Source organism: Eurypyga helias, unplaced genomic scaffold (assembly GCF_000690775.1).
Source record: "Eurypyga helias isolate BGI_N326 unplaced genomic scaffold, ASM69077v1 scaffold960, whole genome shotgun sequence".
NCBI lineage: Eukaryota > Metazoa > Chordata > Aves > Eurypygiformes > Eurypygidae > Eurypyga > Eurypyga helias.
Window position 1 is genome coordinate 65,675 of NW_010224888.1, and position 12,050 is coordinate 77,724.

At 41.1% G+C, this 12,050-nt stretch overlaps 1 protein-coding gene across 1 annotated transcript in view; it reads left to right on the top strand.

Annotated features, from left to right (window-relative positions):
• Nucleotides 1-11,142, top strand: part of TDRD9 (tudor domain containing 9) — a 51,442-nt gene extending 40,300 nt beyond the window's left edge. Inside the window, 9 exon segments of the mRNA XM_010147020.1 lie at nucleotides 1,825-2,085; nucleotides 2,536-2,685; nucleotides 3,766-3,836; nucleotides 4,494-4,603; nucleotides 4,771-4,867; nucleotides 5,580-5,721; nucleotides 6,789-6,898; nucleotides 10,128-10,200; nucleotides 11,047-11,142. Coding sequence (XP_010145322.1) covers nucleotides 1,825-2,085; nucleotides 2,536-2,685; nucleotides 3,766-3,836; nucleotides 4,494-4,603; nucleotides 4,771-4,867; nucleotides 5,580-5,721; nucleotides 6,789-6,898; nucleotides 10,128-10,200; nucleotides 11,047-11,142 — 1,110 coding nt within the window.
• Nucleotides 11,143-12,050: the final 908 nt, after the last annotated feature.

Consider the following 12,050-nt stretch of genomic DNA (forward strand, 5'->3'; position numbering starts at 1 on the left):
GCCCATGGCAGGGGGGTTGGAACTAGATGATCTTTAAGGTCCCTTCCAACACAAACCATTCTGTGATTCTATGATTCTATCAATGTTTGGACTAACCCTGTTTCTGCAAGGACAGCATAGTGGGATCTATCTCGCACCTGTGATCACAGGGAAAACTAGAAACAGCAGAAGGAGAGAGGAAAAGGCTCTAACAGCTGCCTTCTGCTGCTCACTGCTTTTGGTTATCAGTTTCTTTGCTGTCCACCAGTTCTGTGAGAAGTCCTCTCCAGAAGGAGGACGTTGTTCTGGTTTCTCTGTTGCCTGCTGACATGCGGACCTCAGCAGTAACAGGCTGCTTTGCTTCAGTCTCAAGAACCGCTGTGCAAATGAGAGGTTTATACAGCCTAGAAAACTAGCCGGGGCCAGTTTAATCTGTTGCTTTCTGCTTACGCCCAGCTGCTCCTACTACAGGTAAGGGGCAGCATAGCATCGCTTCGTGTCTGAATGGCACAAGTCTGCAGTGGGGAGTGTCTGGCATAGTTATTGTGCAGAGTATTTTTGCTCCATCAAAGCTCCTGTGGTGCTACACTATTAGTTACAGGACAAATACATAGGAGATACTTTTTTTAAATTTCACAAAGCTCCAAGTCTCTCTGGTTTTGTTTTGCGCTGCTTCGCTGTTCTTTGAACTGCTGCCTTTACTTGGCTCTTTTCAGACAGACCTCTCTCTAATTAAAGTGATCTATAACACAAATCTGAGGGACTTTGTAGCTAGTTTTTCAGCAAAATAATTCTCTTGAGCTCTACTTACAAGTACAATAACTAGAGACTTCAAGTGAAATTCAGCTTTTCAGTCCTTATTCAGAGGGTGGTGAGGCACTGGCACAGGTTGCCCAGAGAAGCTGTGGATGCCCCATCCCTGGAAGTGTCCAAGGCCAGGCTGGATGAGGCTTTGAGCAACTTGGTCTAGTGGAAGGTGTCCCTGCCCATGGCAGGGGGGTTGGAACTAGATGGTCTTTAAGGTCCCTTCCAACCCAAAACATTTTGTGATTCTATATTTTTCTTCTAATTGAAACAGGTGTGTGATACTAACTGGTGTACTAACTAACTAAATGAACCAGCCAGAGTATGGGTGCATTTTATTTATCTCTTCTTAGTTTTGGATCGTCACAGAGTTGATTTTGTTTGTTTTTCTTTCATCATAATTTACTTAAAAAAATAAGTAGAATTAATTTTAGCAAGAAACTTCCTTTTTTTGTGTTTTCTTCAAATGTATGGAAGGGAAGTGTATTTCTGCTTCTGGCCTAATCTTTTAATGATCAGTTTTAATGACTGGCTAGGAAAAAAAAATAGGGTTTGTGTTGTAAATTTATTTGAAGATACATATACAGAGAGTGATTATGGAGAGGGGTTAAATGAGAACTTAATTACTCTTGCCTGCCAGGGGCAGAATAGCTGCAGTGGGCTTGCCAAGTTTTCTGTTAACTTAGTTGAAAAAAAATGGATTGTAACTATTTTTCCAGAGAAGACATTTCTAAACTCCTAAGTTTTAATGTGGATAGTGAATTAATACCAAATTATACTTTATTTATGCTCTGTTTCTTCTGATTCATTAGCAACTGTGTACAATATTGAAGTGACATGAGATGTAACATGTAGCTGCATTGGCAGTGATGGAATAGGAATTATGCTGGTAGCTTTACAGCTGTCCTAGGCACAACGTAAGCCACTGCAATAACTATGATGTCATTCATAGTTATTAATTCAAACAGTCTGTTGGGAAAGTGAGAGAGTGTCGTGCCAATTCTCTACTCAGGAAAGTTGTTTCCAATGTTTTTGCTCTAGGCTTTAGAATTCAAGATATGCAAGATGCATCCATCTGCAGGATCTCTTGTCTGTGGGCAATGGTGGAGCTACAGTGCCAGCCAGAGATTTGCCTCACTAGTAGATGGCTACACTCTTCTCGTGGAGGTGTATTCATTTGTGGATAACGTTCTGCACATGGATATTTTCCATTACTCGAGGCATAGAGGTCTTGTGAATATTCGAGATATGCTCGTTGAAGAAGGTTATGCTGAGGTAGCAGAAGAATCATACGAATCACAAGTATGTATCGAGAAAGCTGCTTCTACTTTTCCTTACACTAATTTATTTCAGCTCAGGCTGTCTGAAATTCCGAGAAGTTGAGCTGAAGTCTTGACTAATGCCATGGCATGAGCCAAGGTTAATACCTGAATGGGACAATATGTATTTATGTGTGTGCATAATTGATATTGAGCTGCTGGCCAAAAGGGTTGCTGTATTGAGACACCTTTTGAAAGAGATGTTTCCCAGGAGATGATGGCATCAGTTGAACTGCTCCACTGTTTTATGTGACTTTGAAAAAATGCTCCGTAGTTTTAACTCTTTCAGTTTTGTTTTATATAATCTGAAAGGTGAGAACGTTGGGGTTTGGTTTTGTATGTGAGTATACGTTCTTTGTGTAGAATCTTTTTTTTAAAATGTTTGAAAAACATAGGTGTTTCATGGTTTTAACGTTCTTCCATTATTATGTAGCAAAACCATAATTTGGTCAATGGATTATCTCTGGATCAAGCAAAGCAAAAAGAGAAAATGCCTCTGTCTTCAAGAGAGGAAGAAAAGCACCTCATTGGAAGATTGTTAGACTTGCTTTCTGACAATCAATCTTGTATGTCAACCCATAAGGTAATTGGAGTGGTGGTTTTGGCATGGCATTGCATGACCCTGCTTCTCACACTGTTAGAGTGGAGATGGGGACCGGAAGTACCTTTAATAACCAAACCGTACATGATGCTTTCCCTAGTGCATTTTCTCTTCTGTGGGTGGAAAGCTGTAATGTGCCCACCATGGCAGACTGGTCTGTTGTAGCTTTTAACAAACCTTTGAAGTACAGCCTGAGAGCTGAGCGAATGCATTTCAAACACGTTCTGAGGCAGCACTTCACAACGCTGCAGAACAAAGATAACACTGAAAAACTGAACGCAGCGCTTCCGCCCGTGGTAGTCTTCATTATATAAACTACAGCAAACAAACCAAGATTATGACCCTATCAGTTTTTCAGAAAATTGAAACATGGTTTTTACACTACACAATGTTTTGTTCTTCCTCAGCTAGTGATAGGTAAGCACCTGGGATAGGCGATGCAGCAAACACTTCAGTAACAGATAATAATGAAACAGTGGGTGTTTCTTCCACTGCCAATTCCAAACCCAGAATTTATTATTACTTATGTTTTTTGAGATATCTAGTCACTTCTGAGCTGGAATGTAAAACATGACAATGTGTCCTGTGTCCTGTTCTGCATTCTGATTGCAGGTTAAGCCTCATCTGCATTATAATTCTTTTCCCATTTCACACCTGGCAGAATTTCAGGATTTCAAGCACCTAATCATGCTCAGTTTACACACAGGAATAATCTATTTAACTACTTATCTTCATAAAGTGAGATATTTTAAAGATTAAAGACCTGATCATGTAAACAAAAATGAACTGGTTTTGTTAGGTGCTCTATGAAGTCTGAACTTGCAGTTTTTAAAACAGAGGAAAGTCATGAATCCCCAGCACCTGTGAAAATACATTATTTTTGTTTAGGTGTCTCAACAAGCAAAGTTTGCTTTAGATGGGTGAAATGAAAATGCTGTTTATCAATTGTGTTGCTCAGTACATGCTGAAATGTGTTTTGGTTTTCATTTATAAAGGATTTTGGTTTGGAGATATCCAGGAGCTGACTAACAAGCATATCATTTGTTCTCTCTCTTTTTGAAGGTAAAACTTTCTGGCCCATTCACTCCTTATGAGCTGAGATGCTACGGTTTGACTAGAGTATCCGAGTTCAGGTATGAGAAGACTTTTACTGTGAAGGATAGGCACGTTCCCAGCTGTTACTCTCAATAAATAGGCAAAAATCCATCCTATTTATTCTTGCGCATTTTTACACTATTTTTATTCATTGCAAAGACTGAAGTGGTCAGGCCTGAATTGCATTAATATGGACACTATTGCTACGTAAAATTTTACAAACAGTTTTATTAAAGGTGCTTTGTTGTCTTACAGAGAGATTATTTATTAACCATTCTATACAGCTCCTAGAAGGTATCAAGGTGTAATGGGTTTAAGTTGAAAGAGGGGGGGTTTAGATTAAATATCAGGAAGTTGTTATTCACGGAGAAGGTGTTGAAGCACTGGCACAGGTTGCCCAGAGAAGCTGTGGATGCCCCATCCCTGGAAGTGTTCAAGGCCAGGCTGGACGAGGCTTGGAGCAACCTGGTCTAGTGGAAGGTGTCCCTGCCCATGGCAGGGGGGTTGGAACTAGATGGTCTTTAAGGTCCCTTCCAACCCAAACCATTCTGTGATTCTATGATTCAGTCAGTAAGTGCTATCCACTGGGGTTGCATTAGTAATTTAAAACTATTCTTTTCAAAATTTTTTTTTTTAACATGTTTGCATGGTTTGGGGGTTTTTAATAGTGAAAATATTTATTATTTCCTCCCCAGAAACACTCTCATACAGGAAAAAAGCATAAACTCTGTTGTTGTCCATGATACTCTAGAAGATCCCTTTCAGCAGTTGTTTGTTGCTGCTGCTTTATCAACAGATGCAACCGGTAATGTTTAGTAAAACTATTTGGACAGTTTCTCTAGACTTTTGTTTTTATATGAATGGTTCTACAAGTAAATATGTCACTCTAGTTCTACATTACATTTTTTTGAGGTTTCATTTTCTTTAGGCACTCCTGAGTGGTTTTTTGGGTTTTGTTTTTTTTGGTGACAGGGTCTACTGTGACTTTAAAGGAAACTTCTTTGATGCCTCCTATTCCTGGCCTGCTTGCACTCCTCAGTATGCTGTTTGCTCCCACTATAGAACTCAGGTACTCATGTGTTTTGAAAAGTGGTGGGTCTTTCTTTTTAGGACCTGCACAAATTGATGACTGATGCTTTTTTGCTCTGCTTTCAGCATTTGGTATATTCTCTTCCTGTTCATGTAATTCTTGTCTTTTATCAGTTTTAGAACAGTATGTAGGTAAGATAACTTGTTTCATGTCCTTATCAATTGGTGCTGCAGGCTCTGCTCTCATGACAAGGCAATGCAGTTCCTGACAATTGTGCTGGCAGTCTAGGAAGATTGAATGTAGAACTGAGAAAGTTTTAAATCTGCATGAGGAGAGGAACTTGTGTGACTTGTTGTTTTGGTTTGGTTGGGTTTGGTTTTTTTTAAAAAGCTGACTTCTGGCAGTTGCATTATGTTGTGTTTTGTTTAAATTCTGTTTAAAATCTGTAAACTGTCATTTCAGCATAGTGAAGTTAGATTTCCATAATTAAAGTTTCATTTTTATATGTATGATTTTCTTTCTAAGTTTTACAAGTGTCTGTTTTCATAACCAGAACTTTAGTTTTGCTTCATCACTATATTTAAAAAAACAGTATGACTAGGTGTGAATGACTTAATTTTTTTTTTTTTTTTTCTCCTTTAAAACACCATATCTTGCTTCACATGGCCTAGACAAATTCATTTAAGTCTGTCTTCGTATGAGTTTAGTTTCTTCATCTCTAGGTGAGGCTGTTTCCTTTTTTTTCATATAGGGTTGATAAAAATGGAAAGCATTTTACTGGTGTTCTGTGTGGTTTGGGCTGGAGTTGGACAAGTGGGGCTCCACTGCTTCCAGAAAATGACATGGAGCTGACATTTGATGTGCGTTCCGGAGTGGAAGACATAATAGAGAATGTCTATGTGTAAGAATTTTCACTGTAGTAGGAATTAAGTAGAATTCAGAGCATCAGAGCTAGTTAACTCAGCGTTTGCAAGAAAACTTGTTTCAAGCTATGATTTTGAGTTGGTTTAGTGTACTACCTGTTTATAACCTTGGGCTCTTTATCGGGGAAAAAAATGGTTCCCCCTCTGTACACTTTGAAAAAACAAAATACTATAGTTCAATACATTGTACACTTTTCAAAACAAAAGCATCAGTTTGCACTAAACAGATTTCAATACGTTAGTTATGTTTTTAGGATTATTGTGCTTCCTACTGATCAGCCTAGGATTATTGTTTTGCAGTCTTCAGATGGATTTCACAGCTCTGAGAAGACATCTCTATCAAGCACCTTCTCACAGATCAACCAAGCAAACAATAAAGCCCTGTATTCCTCATTACAGCCTTTTTGCAACTTGTAGACCGAGATCTGTCAGAGAAGGATGTACCTATACCGTGTGATGCAGGACATTAAGCTGTATTTGACCTGTGCTTCAGGTCTGAAAGGTGCTGTAGCAGTGAAGGAACTCGCATGCCCTGATTATTCTGTGTACAGGGCACGCACATTAGGTGACCAGTGGTTTCTAGGGGCGTTAAGGAGCCAGTGGACATGCTGGTGCACATACCAGTGAGCTGTCGTTTTTTGAAAGCACTGACTTGGCGTGTGCGATGTCTGTATTCATGGTGCCTTAGCCAGAGCAGTAACACCAAGCTGTCCCACACCTGAAAACGACGGACAGATAGAGAAAATCCTTGAAAATTTTACAGAAGGAATTTGTGTTGGAAAAAATCCAGACAAGTGTTAGGGTGTATCCGAGTAACCTTGAAGACTGCCATATCAAGTGGCTGAACATTAATGTTTTTGACCAGCAGAGGAGGGGAAGGAGTGTTTGTAGAGCTTCAGACATTTTTGCTTATGTTAATAAAATTCCAGTTGAAGTTGGGTGGTGTGGGTGCCTGACCACCTTCTTGTCAGTGCAGTATACTGCAGAAGGAGTGCTGGTTGAGAGTGCTTTGTATTCTGTCACTGGTGTCCTTGCAGGTAAACATCCTAAGGACAGCCGTTAACGAGCTTCTCTGTGAATGTGCAGCGGGTTCTGGGCAAGAGAGAATGACACAGCTGCAGGAGAATGTTCGTCAGAAACTTCTAAGGTAATAATTGTGTGGAAGTAATACCTTCTGTTTCACAGTCTCAGCAAAACCAAAATAAATGATTGCTTAAAGCATAGCTCCATTTAGGCTTTGAGGAAATAATACATGTTCTCACTTAATGATGCATTTCATTTACTTTGTTTATTTGTAAAGAAGTATACTCAACACTTCAGACTGCTTGTGGAAGCACTGGTTTTTCAGGGGAGCCTGATCACTTAAGCCTCATAAAACCTAGACTGTAAAACCTGTTCTGCAGGATCAGTTCCCATGTATCTTTGCTTTGTGCACCCAGGACGAAGCTAGTCAGGTGCAGAAGGGGTTAGAATTCTTGCTTTCTGTCTCTGTGTTACATTTGAATTGTTTGTGCTGCCTTTTCTCCCTCAACAGGCCTGTGCAGGATAGTTACTGGCCAAGTTAATTGCTGCAAGTCCTGGGTTAGCTTATGAAGGCCACCTGCCTCTTTTCCAGCAGGCCTCCCTGCCTCCTGCGACTGGCACAGTGGTTCTGAGAAGACTCTTGTAGTCAGTGCAGCCAATCCTGACAATTTTTTCAGCTTCCCGTGTGTGGGAAGTGTTCGCGGGAGCCGTTTCCATGAAGTATCCCTGTAACAGCTCCTTCTAATGTCTACCACTGCTGAGCCTGCTGTGAAAACTCTTCCCTTGTTTTTAAATGTGGAGCATGCTTTAGTGCTGTCTGTATCATAGAATCATAGAATGGTTTGGGTTGGAAGGGACCTTAAAGACCATCCAGTTCCAACCCCCCTGCCATGGGCAGGGACACCTTCCACTAGACCAGGTTGCTCAAAGCCTCATCCAGCCTGGCCTTGAACACTTCCAGGGATGGGGCATCCACAGCTTCTCTGGGCAACCTGCTCCACTGCCTCACCACCCTCTCTGTGAAGAATTTCTTCCTGAAGTATCATCAGTGGACTTCTCTCATCCTTACTGGCTCTGTACTGACCAGGTTTCAAAAGGAGCTCTGGCTCAGCCGTGAATTAAGACATAATTAACGTTACACTCTGTAGCACTGGACTCAGCTCTAGGAAGTGTGACCTTTTTTGTGAATAGAGCTTTTCTAAAGAAACTGCATGCCAAGGTGAGGCAGTTCCTCATGCTGATAAAGATCAGAAGGTTTTAAGCTCAGCTGACTTTACCATAGGTTATCACAGCGATTATCACAGCAGGTGTTTATGCTCAGTTGTCAGGTGTTTCTTGGTTTTGACTGTACCTGCTCACATTTTTTTCCCCAGCTGTGAAATACTATTACACTGCCTTTAGTTGAAAGCAAGTACCCATACTACTTATTTCTGAAATTTGAAAGGAAATGCAGTGTGTTTTGCATTTTGTAATAGATTAACAAGTGTGGGAAAAGCCTTACCTTCTGAGGCACTGGAAATGAAATTAAAAGAGCATAAACAGTTGCCCAAAGATGTGGAGATACCTATCATGTTACCTGACCAGCAAAGGTGTTGGATATGGCAAGGGAGCCGGGTGGTTAGTTTTGGTCTGGGGCTTACGCTGTGTGTGCTGCCAGCGGGTCAGCTGCTTCTCTCTGAGCCACGGCAGCTTCCAGCCGGCTGCAGTGGGGGGTGTGTGTGTCTCCAGAAAGTGGAGGTACAGCTTCCCAAGCTGTTCACGTTGCGTGTCTGCGAGACTCTTGGTGAAACACCAGCGGTCGATCCAGCGCGCTGCTGACGCAATATTTAATTTCCTGTTTGTGCCCAAGTACCTCAGGCCAGTTGGTGTCTGCGTTGCCTTTGGACACTGCCAGGCAGCACCGTGTTTTCGACCTCAAAGCTGAGTGAAGATGGCCTGCACGGTTCATGTGGTAATATGCAGGGAGAGGTCAAGGATAGGGGGTAGGCAGAAAGAAGCAAACCCCCAAAACCTCTCTGGAGGAGACTGTGACAATAACAGGAACTCATACTTGGACATCAGCACTTATTTTTGTGCCATTAACTTGGCATATGTCACTGCTGTTTAGATTTGTGAATGCATGCTGCTATTTGGGGACATTTTTTGGCTTGGTTGTCCAGTCAGGAGGGCAAGGCGCAGCCTGTGCAGCTCCTTAGCACAGGTTCTCAGCGCTGCAGTCCTGCCTGGCACAGTCAGTGCTGAGTGCCTGGCTCAGGCATCAGACTTCTGGGCTTTTTTACTTTAGGATTTTATACCTTTCTGAGGCGGCGCTTTCTGTTTTGGAGTCTTTGTGCTTTGAGTAGTGTTTGCTGCGGCATCACCGGGGCAGCTTTTCTGCCTTCCTTAACCTCAGGGCAGGCTAACAGCTCGCTCCTGGCAGCCTTGGCCAAGGGTGCAGAGCTGTCCCTGTCTCAGAGTTGGGTCTGAGATGTAGGCAGCCAGGCTGGGGGTTGGGGAGCGTACAGCAGGGAAAAACAGGGTTATGCTATCAAGAAACCAAATTCAGTAATTATTCCTTATTTTTATTCTGGATTCTTTATCTAAAGTTCCTGAAGCTAGGTCTTTTTTTTTTTTTCTTAAAAAAAACCTTTTTGAAGGAAGAGACAATCTGTTTATTATCATCTCTTTCTTATCATGATGTCTTTTTTTGTGTAAAAACTTCTTAATTTTGAATATTTTTTTCTGACTGTACTTTGGTTTATGTCTTGGAAAAACCCAAACCCTAACCTTTCATTAATAAGAGTAAATATGTAAAAAATTTAGCCTCAACAGTCTTTCATAACATTTTTACATTTTTCGAAAGCTAATTGTATTTACAGCGTGTCACCACTACTTAAGACTAAAATGTGCGTTTGAAAAACACAGCTAGACAGACTTAATTAAAGGCTACTACTGTGGTACTTTGCACAGCTTGAGGAAATAACTGGAGCAGACAGACAATCTGTAGTAATTGAGTTGTCATGCAAAACAAAATACCCTAAAAATAGCTATATTATACATTCTGGAGATGAAGCATGCATAAAACTTAGGGAATAAATGACAGATCCAAATTCTAGTAATTTGTAAATTTTTTAAAAATCATTTTCCTTAAAAGAAAATACATTTTGATACACTTAATGCCCCTGTCAAAATTTACATTTAGACTTCTTACACTGGAGGGGCAAAGCACAGAGAAGTGGACAAATCAGACTAGATCAACAAGGAAATTTAAGACTCCCTTCAGCACAGATAACTTGGAAATGCCCAGCTGTAGCCAAAATAAAAATTTCTTCGTATTCGTCATTAATGTAAAGCCTATTTTTATGTCATTTCAGTTTAATCTGCAAATCAAAACCTCGCGATATAATTGTTCCTAAGTGGTATGAGAAGTTGTATGTGTGGAACCAGGTAAGGGAATAAAGGTACTGGTTTGGGTGCTTCTAGTGGTGTTCTGGGTAGCTGTGCTTTCAGGTGGCTTTCGGCTTTCAAGCAGACAGAAACGTGGCTTGCTTTAGAATGCGTGTGGAGGGATCAGGTAGGAGGGCAGTCGTCTTAAACTCTGGGAGTGTTCTGTAAAGCTGAAAAGTCGGGCTTCCTCCCCTGTTAGCAACCTTACCTTTTTTTCTGCAAGGGCCTCTGCAGGCAACTGAATTTCCTGACGAGCAAGTGCATTTTCTTAATTAAAAGTGGGAGAGGAATTAGTGAGTGCAGGACCCTCCCTGTGCCTCTCCCACCCTGAGGCACATAAACGAGGTTTAGGTCTCTCTTCTTGAAGAGACTGACAACAGTGAGTGAGCAGCAAGGGCGCACATTTCTGGTGGGCGTTCGCTGAGGGGGCAGTGTGTCGTGATATGCTGCCTTAAGCCAGTGTTTCTGGTTTCACAGTCCAAATTCAGTTATCCTTGGTATTATGAAGGTAATCTCCTGCTCGGTTATATCGGTGTCTAGCTTCTTATAACAAATCAATGTACAGGCCTTGGGTCAGGGTTTTCCCCGTTGCATCTGAAGTCAGGACATCTTTCTTACATCATCGCGTAAAATACCACGTGCGATGCATTGGAACCGGTTGTGGAATAGGGTTGTGGCTCGGGCCAACCGTGAGATTCAGCATCTAGTAGCACTGGCTCTTCTGCTGAAATGCGTGGCACGGGACCGAAATGCCCCTGTGATTTGAAAACTCTTCCTTAACTGTGTTATTGAGGAAACCGGTATTAAAGAACGCATTCTGACGTTCACCTTGCTGCTTTTCATTAGGTGGATTCTCAGCGTATCGTTGGCCAGTCTGAAAAGCTGCATGAAAGAGGCGATGGTCTTTTCCAGCTACATCAGCTTGTTTTGTTGAATGTTTAAGTATTTCTCGAAGTCTTCCAGAGAGGGGGGTCTTGTAAATAGTTTGAAAGTTACTTCTGTCTCTTGGGCACCTGTTCTGCAAGACTGTTCCTTAGGGTTAGTGTCAGTGGACTAAAATACTGGTTGGAATATGTTCATGTTTGGGTTTTCCTAAAGCTAAGGTTTGCTGACCTAGAGAAGACTTGAGTTTCTTCATAAAACAAACTCATTTAAAGCAGGATGCAGTTTTCATGTGGATACTTCTGAGCAGAGTCATCACAAGGTACCTGAAAGACACAGCAAATCTAGGTGAGGTTGTTCATTTTCTCTCTAAAAGCTCGTTAGCCAAGGGGCATGAGTTTTTTGTCTTTAACTGCAAGTTGCATTTTCCTGTGTTCTTTGTGATTAATTTTTCAAAAAGCCATACAGCAGTGTTTGGGTTTTCTTACTGGTTTTGGGGTTTTTCACAAAATACTAGATATCAAAGGAAACTGATGATCTAGATTATGTTGAGCCCTAAACCAGAATTGCATATACTGCATGCAGTGTTTTCATTAGGTTTTCATACAGCAAAATGCAGTACATGATTCCCGCCGCCCCCCCCCCAAAAAAAACCCGGTATGGCAGAAGAATGCTTTTGCTTTTGAATGACTGATTCACTGCACCTTTGTTTCATCCTTTCCTCTTACCTTACTTTTAGAGTTCTTTAGTCCTAAAATTGAGGTCAGTGGTTTCAGAATAAAATGCAAAAGTGAAATAAAATGTATTTGTCTCTTTTGTTGTGCGGTCATGCTTAATGAAAGCTAAATTTGGTTATTAATGGTATGTGATTGCATTCATGTAATAGATTAATACAAAAACAGTACACAGAAAAGTATTATCTTTTCACTATTCACTCAAATTATCTGAATCACAGGATGGTTTGGGTT